We start from the raw sequence: 17,558 nt of genomic DNA on the forward strand, positions 1-17,558 counted from the left end.
CTGGAAAGTAGGCAAGACTGTTTTACAGATGAGGTCACAAAGCGGTAGGTTGGAGAGGTGGCTTTCAGACTCTAAATCTGTGGGCATTTGTATACAGGTGTCATATTGAGAATGCCCTTCCTAAAGTACTTTGCCAAAAGACTAAGAGAAATGTGAATAGGGATTCAGATGTCTACCCCAGATATAGGAACAAAACACAGAAGCCACAAATGTCCATCTGTATCATCTCTCAATAGTGGCATTATTTTCTGCTATCTGCTAACCACTGCAGGTGTATAGGTTTCCAATTACATTATTTGAGTTAAATAGAATTTAGGAGCTAGAAGGGTAAACTAGCAAATCCCCATGTAGTCTGTAGTAGCTAATTCCTGATATGGATTTGATATGATAACACAATTGTATCTAATACAGTGTTTGGTAATTTCAATTAAGTACATTGTAGCTTTATGGCTCTGGGTCTTCAAGAAACCCATGTTCACACATTTTCACTGCTTAATGAGATCCTTGTTCCTGTTGAACTTCTGTGACCTTATTGGAAATCAATAATTGTTTCTGATCCTCAAAATGTAATGTTGAGGAGACCTAGATCAAATCGCTCTACAACATGCTATGAGATTGCAGGATGTGGACAGTGTGCTGTTATTAAAATGAATGATTCTGCTTGGAGGCATACCATATTTTAGTTCCGTGTGCATATTGTGCATGAGGGAATCTACCTGTGCAGAATTATTTCCCCTGAACAATTCTCATGATAGCAGCTACCACCCCTGGTAGCAGGTATCACCTAACTCCTGGACAGCAGCTTGGCTAAAGCCAAGGAAGGGAGCTTTCCTTTCCTAGCAACCGTTGCTACGGGGAGGGCGTGGCTTCGGAGTCAGAAAAGGACACGTTCGGCGGCCCCCTCCCCCCACGCGCGTAGACTACACTTCCCGTGATGCTCGAGGGTGGTCTCCGTAGTGACGCACTTGGTGTCCGCGGAGGGAGGACGGGGGCGGTGGCTGCCGGGGGGGTGCTCTCCCCGTGTCCCCTACTCTCACTCAGGCAGCCGCCGGCGCCGCCGCCGCCGCCATGTTGGTTTGAGAGGCGATGACAGGAGGCGACCGCGGCATGTGGGACTGAAAAAGTGCAGGAGGAGGAGAAACAAAGCTCTAAGAGGAAACTGTTCCCAGGCTGAGGAGAGGGAGGACCCGGCCTCTTCCGGGGACCAGCCGCAGTCGGCGTCGCCCGGAGCTCGCGAGCCCGGGGAGGGGAGGGGAGGCGGAGACGGGGGAGGCGGAGGCAGAGAGCAGCGCCGCGGCGCTGGAGACGATGCGCCCCGACCCTCGCGGCTGCCCGGAGGCGCCCGCGGCCTGAGGCCCGAGCAGCCGTGGAACGTCCTGGCTGGCCCCGAGCCTCCCCGTGCCCGCCGCCCCCGCTCAGTCTCTCCGTCCGGCGCTGTCGCTTCGGTCCCCAACTAGTTAAATGCCCTTGAGCGCGGGGTGCCGCGGCTCGGCTCTCAGCCCCGGCGGCGCGAGCTGAGCCGTTTCCTGGGCCGTCCGCGCGGGCCCCCGGCGCGCGGCTCTCGGCGGGGGCGTCCGGCCGCTGCTCGGCCGCCACTCACGGCTCACGCGTCGATGTGTAGCTACATAGTTATCTGGGTACATGCACGCTGGGGCATTTTCCTCCAGCTTAATGAGGACTTGACTCGGGAGCGAGTGTGAATCACTGCCGGGGCTGGGAAAGAAGGAAGGCGGATTTAACCCCCTCCCACTCCGCTCCATGTCCGTGTGTCACTCGGCTTGGTCCACCTGGCGCGGCCGGTCCTGGGGTTGCTGCTGACGACGACGACGACGACGACAACGACTACGGGAGCTGCCGCTGCCGTCCCGGGAGTTTCCTCGCTCCGGCCATACAGCTTCTGGGGATTGTTCCTCTTCGCACCAGAACCTCGGCCAGGCCGGCACTTTGGCTCCGAAATAACTTATTTTTGGAGGGGCAAAAGCACATCACGAACGAATCAAAGTCGTGAAGGTTTATTTCTGTAGCTTGAAGACTTCTGCTCTTTTTTGTTTGTTGTGTTTGGTTTTTTTTTTTTGGCGTAAACATCTGGGTATATATCAAGCGGCAAGATGTCCAGTAATGTCCCGGCGGATATGGTAAGCGAAGGCTAAGTTGTGACACGCTTTGATTTAATTGTGGTCTCTAATCTTATTTAATCAGAAGGGACGCAGGCATGGGGCGAAGGTTTGCTGGGGACTGTCGAAAGGCCACTGTGCTAGTAGATTTGGAGAAGTTGAACCTTCTGGTTTTTTCCTTTCAGAACTGCTTTTAATATGCGTTTTCTCATTTAGTTGTGTTTTCTAAACCATTGAAGACAGTGGAGAAGTAGGTAAATGTAGCAAGGTAGCTTAAAGTGGAGAAAATATCCCCCTCTTTGCTAGAAGCCTCTGAACACTTGCTTGTATTTTAACGCTTCTGAAAGCGTCAGTGACAGTGGGCAGAGCTGAGGACGGGTGTCCGTAACGAGAGACATAGGTGGACACGGAAACGGGAATCTTGCTCTGTGACACAGACGAGATCATTAATGCAGTAGGGACAAACTTGACATATTTCAAGAACAGGGATGCACATCTCTTCAAGAAAAAGTATACTAGAATTTGCAGTGAGCGTTTTGAAATGTCTGGGTGAATACGTATGGCAACAGAAACGTTAAGATGCTTTGGAATTTTCACAGATCTAGGCTGGCCGTGTATTTGTACTTTTTATGAATATTCCAGGGCTTTTTAGTACCACATATTTAGTAGATATATCTTAGACTTTTCAAAGGTAATGAAACATATTATTGAGCCCTCAGCACTGAGTGTGGAGAACTTGAAACAAAAAGTACTCTTGTTTATTGACGCTTTTTGTTTATAAAGGTTAAGGTTGTGAGTCAGTTGACTAACAGTAACAGTAACCTTACAGTGCTGGAGGGTGGGTTTGTGTGAGTTCGAAATTACATTTTCCAGTCTTAGGGACAAACATAAGGCAACTAAAAAGAGGGTGAATAATCTTGTTTATGGAAGAATTGTGGTTAATGCAGTTATGCTCACTTATATTACCATTTGAGTGTTTCTATATTCCAGTAGAAAAAAATTGAACTTTGCTGATGATTAAATTTTAAAATGTCAGATATTTCTACAGGAGCAAACCTTATTTACAGATTTTAAAACAAGAAAAATTAAATGACTCTAAGCGGCTTATTTTGACCTTGATTTAGAGATATTTTACTTATGTTTAATTTACCATTTAATGCACTATTTAAATGCAAAAGAAGCACTGTGTTCTGTCTCTTGGGTGGCCACACAGCAACCTTACACTCTCCTTCCTGAGACTTAAAACTCAGTGCTTTGTCCTTTTAGTTTTCCTTCCCTCCTGCTGTGTACACATGAGAATAGTCTCCTGCCTGGTTAAGGATGGCTGGACATGGTTTCCACTACGCCACCGCTCTTGAAGTCTCGGGGAGAGGTCTCTAGACAGAGCTGGGAAATGCTATTTCCCTTGTTCAATGAGTGATCTGTGGGCTCAGAGCCTCCAGCAAAGATTTGCTCTCTCCAAAGCCTCCATTTTATATCATCAAGCACAGTGCGAGATATGTTCATCCTAAGTACCATTTATTCTGTAACAGAAGTTGTAATGAAATAGATTTGTGTCGTGAAAGCAGTGCCACTACTTTCTTTAGGTCCAATGAAGAAGAAAAGCTGGAATGTGCGTAGCATCAGTCACAAATTGAGATGAATTGGGGAATACTGTTTCCAAGTCAGAGAGACAGAGAGAGGGTTTGGAAGCTGATATTAGGATCAGGGGACTGGGAAGTAGGGGCAGGGTTTATTAATAGCTGCAATTATAAAATATATCTGTTTTAGACTCTATGTTAAGGCCTTGATGATTCTGTGGTGCTTTGAGATCGCTTAATTAAAGGTGATATGCAAGGGCAAAGCAGTATTATGTAATAAATATATAATGCCCTGATGATGCTATTTCAGAGTGTGTACTAAGGTATAGCACAGGTTAGATTGTTCTGAATATTATATCTTATTTTTTAGCTGTTTAAACTGGTTTGGAGGTTAAGATGTTTTTCTTTGTTAAAGCCTTTTTAAACCTTCATTTGCTATTACTTACCATTGCATTTTTGCTTAAGAAGTGCCTTCATTTGGTATGTGCCTAGAATTTTTTGAAATATAACGTGATAAATATTAGTTAGAAGTTGTTGATTAAATACTTCATATTTATTAAACTCTTCATGCCAATAATTGACAGTTGATTTTAGTTTACATTCATGACTTAAAAGTGAGAACAATTTACCACTCTTTGAATCTTGAAAAGCCCATCTCACCACTCCCACATCTTTCCACAAACTAACATTTCTCTTGCAGCATGATTCTAAATTGATCAGGATATGTACTGTTCCAATCCTCTAAACTTGCAAGTATGAGTACATGCATTTTGCTAGGTGCAGCAAAATGTTCAGCTTTCTAAGTGTTGACAGTAAGTGCCATTTAGAAACAAATGTTACACTCTTTTACATTTTAATGGTGTTTGTCAGTTGTATAGGAAAACCTATTTGGGAAATGGGGTGTGGGGGGGTGAAGTTATAACTCCTGTAATGATTTCATTAGAGATAATTTATTCTTGAGCTGCAGTAATTGCTAAATCAATTGACGTTTTTGGTAAAGTCTATGGCTATGATTATGACTCACTTTAAAATCGATTTTTTAGCATTGGTTTTTGTTTTGTAAATAGAACTCACATTTAAAATTTATTTTTAAACATTCAATAAATTTTTGTGTTTACCATTAAGGAGTCTCTTTATAATCCAAACTTAGTCAATTTTTTGGAGGGGGGAGAGGCACCCCTAGTGATTAGATTAGCTGTTCTCTTTAGAAGAATAATTTGCAGTTGGTTCTTTTATTACATTTTATAATATATATGTCTTGTAAATATAAATGTGTTTACATGAAATATTGTTTTTTCTTTTGCTAAGAGTGATTGAACTAGATTTACTAACATCTCAGTGTAGTCACTTATTTGTGAAAAAAGTCTGAAAATATCTAAGTAGAATATCATTATAAGACATTGTATTTAAATGATTCATTTCCTTTATTTATTTTTCAGCCAAGATCATAGTTCATGATGGAGCAATATTCATTGTTTAATAGCAGCATGATTTGTATTAACAACTGTAGATATTTACTGTCTATGTCAGTTAAAGACTGCATAGTAGTAGTAATTTTGCTTTCTGGATTGAGAAAGTTATACATTCTTGTATATATAAAAGTATTATATATGACATTTGGGCTACTCTTTAGAGCTTTGGACTGAAATTATACTTTATGATATCTATTAAATTGAAAACTCTACCTAAGAGAGAAATTGATAGCGTGAGAATAATGGTAAAGCAATTTTGGTATTGGAAACATTTTCATTGATGAAACAGAAAGCCCTGTGTCTTTAAAAACTGTTAATGTAGAAAGTATAGCAGATGTAACAGTTTTTAGTCAGGAGTTAAATGAGATAATGACAATTCAAGTTTTTTCAGTACATTTTATATGCTTAATATTGTAATTTTTGTTATGTCACTTCCATTCATGGAAGAATTATTTGGAGCCCTCTTGTGGACAGGAAATTACTAAAATAAATTTCCTTTCAAAGTGAACTTTTATCACTTTTCCAACTTAAAGTAAAATGACAGATGTAGAATATACCAGGGAAAAATGCCATGCTAGAAAAAGGTCCAGAGAATAGAAATTTTTAACATTGAGAAAACTATACCGGGATTTAATGCCAAAGGATTTTCTCTCTTATAGCTCCTTTTTAATTTTCTTTTTCTTGCTAGACTCTTATTTCAGGTCTAAGTTGGGAGATTTTATGAAGCTCCCAACTACTGTTTACATATGTGTGTGTGACTTTATGAATAGCTTAATAAATAATATATCTCTCATAGAATGTTTCTCTAAATTGTTTTATTTGTGTCTTATGTGTGGTTTTTGAATTAGACATTTTTATTAAGAAAACAAATGACAAATTATTTCCCTCAGCTTTGAATGCCTTCTCCTTTCTAGCTCTGAATCCTATCACCACCCTTGACTCTCAAACAGTCTGTAGTTCATTTCAGCCCTCAGTGATCTTTCCTTCTTGTGAACCATTTTCCTTAGTGCTTTTGACATTCTTCTTAGATATCTAATTTATATGGATATATGTATCTTATATTTATTCTATCTCCCATGTTCTTAAAACAGAATAGGCATTTAAAAACTATTGAGTGACTTTCTTGACTCATGAGGCTTTACTTTCTGTTATTTATGGAAAAACTAAATATTACATACTAATAGTGGAGTTAAATATGAAGTCTATGATGTCTGCTTATGCTGTCATTTTGAATATGAAAAGTATAGTTGTAATATTAAAGTTTGAATTTATTTTAAATTAGTGAATAAAGTACTGATGGCTCTATTAGTTTTCATAATATGAAACAGTAAATGTGTTTTAGGAGACTGAAACATATATTTCTTAAATATGCCTTTTTGATTTTCAAACTTCTCTCATGGGGAAAAAAATTGAAAGTGAGTGTAGAATTGATGGTAACTTGGAAAGCCTGGGTAATAAGTCATTCTAAATTAGCCAATTTTCTGAATACAATTTTGGATTACTATTGTATTTGCTTAATTGGAATATACTATGTATAATTTAACTTTTTTTTGGTGACTTAGAGCCACAATTTGAATAATACTGATTCCAGTCAATGTTTATTGGATACCTGTCTAATATAGTATTATTATTATTCTATTAGCCACAACTGTAATACCCTCAGCACCTAATATAGATTATGAGGCCTTATGCCCCTTCATTAGATCAGTAATTTTCAAAGTGAGGTGAGGTGAGGTGAGTCAGTTTTGGGATGTGAGAATTAAAATAGGAGAACGTCTCTTTGGTCTCTTTGTTTATTTTGTGTCCCAAAAGGGGGAGGAATTGATCTTTTGTATTAATGTTAATACTATGTGGATTGGCTCTGAGGTTTTCCTAGGTCCACATTCAGGTCGTCACAGTGAATGTGGTTTGCTGAGGGAAGATGTTGGAATTCTGTAATGTACATGCCAACAGCAGCACCATGAGTTTCTCACTGTTTTTAGTTTTTCTGTTACAGTGTATAGTTACTTTTAAAAATACTTTTTAAAAGAAGAATCTGCGATACTTTGTATTGAGATGGGAAACAAATGTTTACTATCAGCATGTTTAAAAGAGTTGTAAAATTCAAAGATGAATTATATATTTTTATTACAAAAGATGAGAATCTATATCCTGATCTTTTCCCATGATGACAGGTGGCTATTAATATTAACAGTATGCTACCTAGCAGATATTTTTGAGGGAAAAGAAACCCACTAAGTTGTCACATCAAGGCAAAATTGACACTTTAAACAGTAAACGTGAAAGTACCTGTTTTTTGGAAGAAACTTATGGAGAGAACATTTTGAAAGCATGTTTAGATATTTCCAATCTGTTGAAAAGTCTTCCTTATAAAGCATTTCAGTGGACTTTGGATCCATGCATTGGAAACACAAAAAGCAAAACGTTTTATTTAGTTTGTAAAAGTATCTGGCTGACATCAGGAAAAATAAAATTTTAACAACATTGGCATTAGGTAGCTAACTTTTTACAAAAACTTTTGCATATTCGATGATAGAATGGAAAAGTAATATCATATTTAGTAAGTTAGTAAGTGATACATTCTTTATTTATAGATCTATACATCTTTGTGAGCTAGGTTTTTCAGTTATGACTTATGACAGCTCTTTAAACCAAGCGTCAAAATACATTGAACTTCACAAACTGGGAAACCAAGATTTTAAAACATAAAGAGGCATATTCAATAACAGTGCTCTCACTTAACATAATGTTAATAGTATTTTTAGTGATTGCAAGATTAAAACAAATTAGTATTTAAAATAGTTAATATTTAATTTAAAGTAAAAAGGAAAATAATTCTATTTTTTTAACTTGTTTTTAGTATATGTTTTAAAATATACATATGTGTAGTATAGATTTATAAATGAACACACATATACTGGAAGTATGTGCTTAAGTATTTTATTGTTGGGATGTTCAATCAAAAAGATTTAGAAGCCACTGCAGTAGGTGACTTTAGATTTCTGAGCGTTTTAACTGCTTGTGTTTGATAATTACAAGTTTTTTCTCTTCTGTCTTATTGAGCAGCTGTTTCTTCCTGTGGTCAATATGCCTACCTATCTCTCTTTAACTATTTACAGTTGCCAATTCTGATTTGTTATTGATGTAGAAAACAGATTTCTAAAGTTTATTAAAACAATATGTGTTAAAAATGAGCAAATGGTGTCTGAATAGGATTATCATGAATTACCGTACAGTAAAGTGCATTATCTTTATTTCATGGAGTTGATCATATCTGTTTTAATTACTTAGAGTTCTGTTCATTTGGGGGAGCTTATTTTCTGGCTCTTAGCTGTGCTTTGCAGAGATGTAGATTCTTGATAGTGGAGAACTAGGTAGATGATTAAAAATATAAAATTATATGTATAGCTTTACTTGGTACCCACAGAGGAGAGAAAACTAATGTTTGTTGTGTATTTGCTATTTATCAGGCAGATGATCGGCATTTTACATTGTAACATTTCATTTAATCCTCACAATGACCCTGGGTAGATACAGTTGGTGTATAGGTAAAGAAACTTCTAATGCTCACCAAGTGAAGACCACCAGGAATACATCTTGTAGTGAAACAAGTTAGGTTGATTGGCTTGCTGTGAGGAAGAGCACATGCCTGAGGAACCTTGCATGCTCAGTAAGAGGGAATGGGAGGAGTTCTCTGTAGGGTTTGGCCTATGCTGAATGATTCTAATGAGAGACTGGGGGGAAGTGGGGACTCCTGGATTGAATGTTATCCTGTGTCTAGTAGTTGTGGGTTAGTAATTGGGTCTCTCCGCAGTCTTTGTTTTGGAGGCAGGAGATATGAAGGAGACTGGGGAAGTCAGTCAATGATGAGAAAGTGGTAATCACAGAATGAGAGATTGTTGGTCATTTTGAAGCTGTAGTGTGGCCTTGAGAAACTTTGTTACCTGTTGTCGGTCTTCTGTTGGCCTTGTCGGTGTCTTTCAGACATCACAGTCTATCAACAGAGCTCATTTTTACTTTCTCACAACCTAGGGCTAGGAGAGGATAAGGAACTTGTTTGAGGCCATGTAGCTGGGAAGAAGTTGAGCCAGGATAGGAATTTGGGTCTCAAGGTACTTAGTGATAAACATCCTGCACCCTTCCCCCTACCATACCTGAGCAAACACTGCTAAATCCCTCAGGCACATTTTCCTGAACAGGGTGCCTCAAATCCCTTCCCAACATTTTGCTCTAGGCAGCCACTGCTGATTGGCCTGAGTCAGCATGGTAGGTAGAAATGAAACCTGTTTTATACATTTTTGTAATATACTGTGTAACTTCTGGATTTGACTGATTTTAATGAAGGTTGTTTTAGTAATTGCTAAAATTAAAGGGAGTGTTCTTTAAACTTGGAGTTTTGAGTCCTCCTGTGTATATATTTGTTATACAATATAATTTCCCTATAAAATAACAATTTGAGTGCTTTTTATGTGTAACAAATAGATATGTAAAGGATTTAGTGCTTTCAGGGCATTTTGTTTTGGTCTTCATACTTTAACTGCTTATATATGATGCAGATGCAGATTCTCTTTTGATTGTTTCAAATCTAGTAGCATTTTTTATGATCTAAGTGAAATATATATGAGGGCAATTTTCTTACTAGATTTTGAGAAGAAAATGTTCTTTGTACTGAAGAAAATTGTTGAAGTTTGGCATTCTGTTTTTTGTTTATATAGTTAAGATGGCAATTCATTGTGTCTAGACAAAATGTTCTCATGATATATGTTTTCCTTTACTTTGATATAAAATTGGCCTAGAAATATTCCTGCTTTTGTATCTTCCTTTTTCATTTAGTCATATTTCATGAACATTTATCTATACAAATAAATTTAGAACCACAGTATAATTTTGAATTTTGAATGTAATAGATATTCCTAAACCTAACTCTGTGCCTTGTCTGATTATTCCCTTAGGATAAAACTCTTAGGAATGTAGTTGCTGTGGCAAAAGATATGTGTTAATTTTGGGGGGTCAGGGGAGGAGAAGGTACATCTTTCCTAATTTTAATAGTATCCTTGAATTTCTGGGTATGCCTTGCTTTTTCATTATGCATTATTCTTTTAATATGATAGATAATACTTAATTTGGAATGTTTGTAATTTTGTTCATGAAAAAGACTGTCAATTTTAATTTCTTATAAAATCTTTGATAGATTTAAGTATCAGTGTTACACTGCCCTTATAAAATGAGCTGGGAAATGTTTTTTAATTCTGTGGAAGAGTTTGTGAAGGTTGAGTTTATTTCATCCATAAATGTTTCAAAGAATTCACTGGTGAAACCATTTGGAGTTTTCTTGTGGAGATTATTGATTGTATTTCTTTAATACATGTAAGACTATTCACATTTTGTATTTATCAATTTTTACAGGTTTTGCTTTTTAAGGGATTTGTCGATTTCATCTAAATTTTCCAGTTTGGGTTAGGGATTTTTGCATAAAGTTGTATTAGTGTTTTGATATTTTTAGTATCTATAATTATATCTGCTTCTTAAATCTGCTTTTTGGTAACTTGTGCCTCTTTATCTCATTCAGTCTTTTTAAAGATCCAATTTTCAGCTTTAAAATATTTGTTACTTTCTATTGATTTCTGCTTTTACCTTTATTTCTTTCCTTCTACTTAAAAAAATGTAACTTGATGTTGTTTTTTTTTTGTTTTTTTTTTTTTTTGAGACAGACTCTTGTCTCCCAGGCTAGAGAAATTGCAGTGGTGTCATCATAGCTCACTGGGCTCAAAGATCTTCCTGCCCCTGTCTCCCAAAGTGCTAGGATTAGAGGTGTGAACCACTGTGCCTGGCCCAATTTGCTGTTCTTTTTTAAGATTCTTGGGATGGGTACTTAAGTCATTAATTATCAGCCTTTCTTATTTACATATGTATGTACTTAGAAATGGGATTTTGCTGTGTTGCCCAGGCTGATCTCAACTCCTGGGCTCAAGCATTCCTCCCTCCTCAGTTTTGGGAATAGCTGGGGCTACAGGAATACCATGCCCAGCTCCCTTTTTCTTTTCTAATTTTTAATTTTTTAATGTATACATTTATATCTATGAAATTTCTCTCTTAATACAACTTTAGCTGAATCTCACAAGTTTGACTTATATTATTTTTGTTATTAAATTGCAAACATTTTAAAATTTCCATTGTGGTTTCTTCTTTGACCCATGGGTTATTTAGAAGTAGTATATTGCTTAGTATCTGAGCATTTGGGGATTTTCTGGCTATATTTTTACTATTGATATCTAGTTTATTACTGTTGTGGTCTGGGACCATTCTTTCTATGATTTCAATTGTGGGTAACTTGTTGACACTTGCTTTGTGGTCAATTTTAGAAAACTGAGCACAGTGTGCCATATATAACAATGAAGTTTATTAATCATGTTCAATCTACTATAACACTATGGACTTTTTTTATCACTCAGTTGACAAAAAATATGTTAAAATCTCCAAGTGTGTGAGGATTATGTCTATGGTTTTAGCTCTCTCAAATTTCACCTTATATATTTTGAGGCTAAGTTATTAGCTGCAAAGAGATCTGTGATTGTTGTATCTTCCTGTTGGATTGATCATTTTATCATCTTTATCTCTATACATCTATGGCTTTTTGAATCTGTTGGAAATCACTGTCTTTATCATTTCCAGAGAAATGGAAGGGCCATACAACACTTTAATTCCATTTACCTCTCTTCCAGTCTTGGTTTTATTTTAAACCCCAAAGACATCATTATTATTTTTGTTGAAGTAATAGTAGTAATAAGAATAATGCTGTTGTGGTTAAAATAATCATTACTCATTTCAGTTTGTCCTCACGTTTACCCTTCTGGAGCCTATTTCTTTCTATTTGAAGTCTTTATTTCTTTATGTATGTCTTTATTTCTTTCTGTTTGATTGTATTTGCATCTGAATAATTTTCCTTTTGTTCAAGGAACTCCCTTTAGTTATTACTTTTTGTACAAGTCTTCTGGTAATGAATTGTTTTTGTTTGCCTGAAAATTTGTTTATTTTACCTTCATTTTTAAAGGGTCTCTACTTTCAGCCTTGAGCACCTTCAACGTGTTATTTTATCATCTGGCTTCCAGTGTTTATGTTAAGTCAGCCTTTGGTTTTATTGTTGTTCCTTTGAAGTTAATGTGTTTTCCTTTGGATATATTTAATATTTTATCTTGTCTTGGTTTTTCAGCAGTTTTACCATGATGTGCTTATATGTAGCTTTTTTTTTTTTTTTTTTTTTAGTTATTCTGCATGGAGTTTGCAGAGTATCTTCAGTCTATCTTTGGCTTGCTGTCTTACTCACTTTGGAATTTTCTTAGCTAATATTGTATTCTATTCAATTTTCCCCTTTCTTTATGGGACTACAGTTATGTGTATGTTAGGTCATTTCACTCTTTGTATTCTTTTTTCCCTTTCTGTCAGTTTGGAGATTTTTTTACTAATCCATCTTCAAGTTCACTTATATCTTCTCTGTCCAGTATCCAATTATACCCAATTATTAAGTTCTTAATTTTGGTTTTTGTATTTTTAGTACTAAAATTTATGTAGATTCAAGTTCTTGTGGTGTTTTCATATGTTTTCTTGAGTGTGTTAATTATTACAAAATTCCTGTCTGACTCTAATACTTACATGTCCTGTGAGGCTATTTTTGTTGTCTGGTTTTTGATCATTTGATCTTTTCTACTTGGATGTCTGGTAATGTTTTATTAACATTGTGATGAAAAATTCTTGAGGATCTGGGGCCGGGTGTGGTGGCTCATGCCTGTAATCCTAGCACTCTGGGAGAATGAGGCGGGCAGATCGTTTGAGCTCAGGAGATTGAGACCAGCCAGAGCAAGAGCTAGACCCGTCTCTACTAAAAAAATACAAAGAAATTAGCTAGACAACTGAAAATATATAGAAAAAATTAGCCAGGCATGGTGGCACATGCCTGTAGTCCTAGCTATTCGGGAGGCTGAGGCAGAAGGATTGCTTGAGCCCAGGAGTTTGAGGTTGCTGTGAGCTAGGCTGATGCCATAGCGCTCTAGCCCAGGCAATAGAGTGAGACTCTGTCTCAAAAAAAGAAAGAAAAAGAAAAGAAAAATTATTGAGGATCTAAAATGATAGTTATCTTTCTCCACATAGGATTTAATATTCTCTGGGAGGCAGTTAGAAAACATTGGTGACTTTGATTCATCAGTGATTAATTGGCATGAGGTTGAATGAAGGGCAGTCAGGAAATTCTAGTAGCCTCACTCTTGGTGCAAAGCCCTACTAAGGTTTCATTTGAAAGTTTGGAGTATTACTAAGATGTCCCTTCCTTGGAAAATCCTGAATTTCAAGTATTGTGAGGCTGATGAAAACTCTGCTTAGCTGTTTAGCTTCTTTGCAGCATCTTTTTGCTGGAGTTTCCTGAATTTCAGTCTATGCTGTTTATGATTTAGCACATTCTAGGAAAAGTTGAGCAGAATGTTGGGTTAGTTTCTTGGAGTTTCCTTTTTTTTCTGGGATTCTTAATTCCTGGCTACCTTTGTAGTACAGAATTCCAATTTTTGTCTTCCCAGTCCTGTGAGCCTGGGATGCTGCTGCTTTCTCTGCTTGGCCTTTTGCCCTGTGCTGGTTATTGGCAAATACCTCAAGAGGGACTAGCAGGAGATCTTCTCAGTGTGTTACCCTTCTCTAAGGGATCTTAATCTTAGCCCCTTATGTCTTGGCTTTTGGTTGCTCTCCCTATGCCTTCAAATAGCTGGGATTTAGGGATATTCTGTATCACTTTTATAGTTGTTTTCAGTGGGAACTTTGGTCTGATATAGCTGTTCCCTCATAGCTAGACCTAATTGCCTTTTCATTTTGTGTCTTGGTTTCATTTTTTACTGCTTTGTGCTATAGGATCACCAATTATCTCTCTCTTCTAGCCTTCTAATAGCTAAGAATAGCTAAAATTAATTAAATACTTAATTATGTTACTTACCATGGCACCATCAGCCAAGCAGTTGCTTAAGTCAGACATCTCTAGGAGCCATCCTTAATTCCTCTCTTTTCCTCATCCTCCATATCCTATCAATTTCAAAGTGTATCTGAAATCCATCCACTTTTCTTCAGATTCTCCATACTACCATCCTAGTTCAAGCACCATCTCTTTCCTGGACTACTGCATTAATCTTGGAACTAATCCTTCTACTTTTCATTCACATTCACCTATAATACTTTGTCCAAAAATAGCTTGAGTGTTTCCATTGAAGAATAAATTTCCATAAAATAAAATCACAAATCCTTACCATGGCCCTTCAGAGCCCTACATGATCTGGCTTCTGCCTAGCTCGATGATCTCATCTCATTTGATTTACTGTGCTTCAATTATACTGGCTTCCTCTCAGTTCCTCACACCTGCTGCAAGCTCTTACCCCTACCTGGGCTGAGTCTTTGGACACACCAATCCCTTTGCTTAGGATGCTTCTCAGTATACTCCTATATCCTGTAGGCATGGGTTGTGTCTCTTAGCTTTTTTCTTTCCTCAGAGATACCTTTCCTGACCACATGGAAAGTTGATAGTCTTCACTCCCTTGGTTTGTGTCTCAGGACTCTATTGAGCATTTAATCACACTTAGTAATTCATTCCTCCCCAGTAGGTGAGAGATTCCAGAAGGGTAGGCATATATTAATATATGTTTTATTTGCTACTATAACCAGTACTTAGTACGGTGCCTTTTGCATAGTAGGTTTTTCATAAATGTTTGTGGATTAAAGGAGTAAATGACTATTATAGGTACTATGCCAAGCTCATTACTTGAAGCAGATTTAATCCATCAAAAAGGTCTCAGAAGAAGCCCATCAGGTAGGTAGCAGAGAGGTAGGTGCTAGTGTTAACTGCATTTTAATGATGAGGAAAGTGAAACTTAGTGATGTTTGATAGTTTTCCTGAAGCCAGCTAGCTAGGTGGACTTTTTTGTGTTCTTGGATTTTTTACTTCTCTAACCTTTTGACCAATTTTCACCTTCTTTAGGTCATATCCTCTTTACTGTATCTTAAAACTAATGGTTATGGATATACCAATATTCTGATATTTCAATTTTAGTTTCTTGCCCTTGCTTAACATTTAATTAATTTTTAACATTTTAATTTTAAGGTTTAATTTAATAATTTCAGTGTTAATTTTAGCATTTGCTGAACATTAAGCCACAATGTCAGAAAAGAAATTTGAAGTTTGTAACGGAAGTTGAGAAAGAGTTAACTGAGGTTTGATGCCTTTGATAGGACTTAAATGCTTGAAGTGGTGGATCTGCTGTGTGGCTATCAAGAATTGTGAGTGATTTTTCAAACTATAAAATCTCATTACTTTGTGACTGTAAGTAGAAAGACTATGCTGTAATTAATGATATATGTGAATATATTTCGTATGTATTTGAAGAAAGCATTTTTGAGCCTTTTATACTTAAAAGACTTCAGTTATACAGATTTTAAATTTTAGCACTCAAAAAGATGAACAAAATTTCCATATTAGGTATTGTTTTTTTATCCTTATTAGTCTACATGCAATAATTATGTTTTTTTTTATTCAGAAAATCAACTATTAATAATAAACAGGACAGGGTGGCTCATGCCTGTAATTCTAGCACTTTGGGAGGCTGAGGCAGGAGGATTGCCTGAACTCAGGAGTTTGGGAACAGCCTAAACAAGAGCGAGAACCAATCTGTATAAAAAAATAGAAAAATTAGCTGGGTGTGGTGGTACACACCTATGGTCCCAGGTACGTGGGAGGCTGAGGCAGGAAGGGGATCACTTGACCCCATGAGTTTGAGATTGTAGTGAGGTATGATAAGGCACTCACTGCAGCCCGGGCGACAGAGTGAGACCCTGTCTCTGAAAAGAAGAGAAAATCAGCACTTAATCACACTACTATTTGTTGAGCACCTCCTATATGGTAGGCACTCTTTTAGGTTTTAATGTACAGTAGTGAATGAAACAGACAAAATCCCTCTCCTAGTAGAGGTTACATTTAAGTAGTAGGGATGCAGACATTCAACAGAATAAATAAGTAAAATATATAATATAATATATTCAATGGTGATAAGTACTACAGAGAAAAATAAAGCAGGCAAAAGGGGTTGGGAAGTGCTAAGAGTATTCGAGTATGTGCGGGTTGTTCAGTTTTAACTAGTGTGATCAGGGAAGGACTCATGGCGATGTTGATATTTGTGCAAGGGTCTGAAGGAGATGTGGAACAAGCTACATAGCTGTCTTGGAGAATTATCTTCTATGCAGAAGGGAATATTGCCTTATTTGATTTCTTTGTTCCTTTTCAATTTTATTATTTCTTCTGCCAGTCCCTTAAATTTTTTAGTTTCTCATGGTTTTTGTTTCCTGTCCTTTTATGTGATCTAAGTGATCTCATTATCTTTCTCACTAATTTGGACAACAAACATTCTTAGATGCCAGTGTACTAGATGGATCCTGTCAACAGTCAGAGCCAATCATTTTTCTTTAATGTCTCAAATAAATTTCCTCTTCATCTCCACTACCTTCAACCAGGTCTCCATCCAGATGTCTTTTTTGTTTAATTATCCACTACTATCTGCCAGATATTTCCCAGATTTGTCTTTTGAAAGCACAGATTTCATTATCCAGCTAGTCTACTTAATAATGGCTGGCTAATCCAGGCCAAGCCCCTTACCGGGGTAGCATTTAGGTTCTTGATAGCTGGGCTGCAATCCAGCCTCATCTCTTGCTGTTGCCTTCTTGTATGTACCCTGTGTTTGAGTTGCAGTGAACCCTTGCTTGTCTTTGTGCTAACTCTTATGCTTCTCTCTTTCATCCTTGCACAGCCTTCCCTTTCTGCTTAGAATACACCTCTCCTCTCTTTCTTGCTCCATTTGAACCTCAGACTTGTCTTCAACTGCAGTGTTAAATTCCTTTGGTAATGTCTTATGACTTTGTCAGGCAGGTAGTCACTGTAAGTATAGCACATGCTGGGAGCTCTAAACCAGAAGTGACAGTTGAGGCAAAACTGTCTCCGGGAAGGGATCAAGTAAGGGATTAAGGAAGGGATCCAGAGTGGCAGGATAGCTTTTTCCATCAGGAGTTGCCAGCAGTGTAAAGTACCAACCCCAGAGGGATAGACCTGACTTAAGTCCCGTTCAGGTGTCAGCATTTCTAGTTCCAGTGTTCCAGGGATTTGTAGGTAGTGGTCAGTCTCAGCATTATTTGCCATACCATCATAATGCCTGATGAACAAGGCCAAGTCTGTAGAGAAGGTAGATTATAGTACCTAGATAAAAGGATTGGAATCCTAACTGGTCTGGCATTCGGAGCTGGGCCACAGAATCAATTGCTTTCTCTTAAGCATTATTACCTCTACTCTAGCACTTGTAAACATTTTTATCTGTTTCCCCCAC

The 17,558-nt window shown here is 37.4% G+C and overlaps 1 protein-coding gene across 1 annotated transcript in view; it reads left to right on the forward strand.

Annotated features, from left to right (window-relative positions):
• The first annotated feature begins 951 nt into the window (after positions 1–951).
• Positions 952–17,558, forward strand: part of UBL3 (ubiquitin like 3) — a 49,254-nt gene continuing 32,647 nt past the window's right edge. The window contains exon 1 of the mRNA XM_045566636.1: positions 952–2,135. Within this exon, the coding sequence (XP_045422592.1) occupies positions 2,109–2,135 (27 nt within the window). The 5' untranslated portion in view covers positions 952–2,108. The remainder of the gene's footprint in view (positions 2,136–17,558) is intronic.

This window comes from Lemur catta, chromosome 13 (assembly GCF_020740605.2).
Source record: "Lemur catta isolate mLemCat1 chromosome 13, mLemCat1.pri, whole genome shotgun sequence".
In the NCBI taxonomy this organism is placed as follows: Eukaryota; Metazoa; Chordata; class Mammalia; order Primates; family Lemuridae; genus Lemur; species Lemur catta.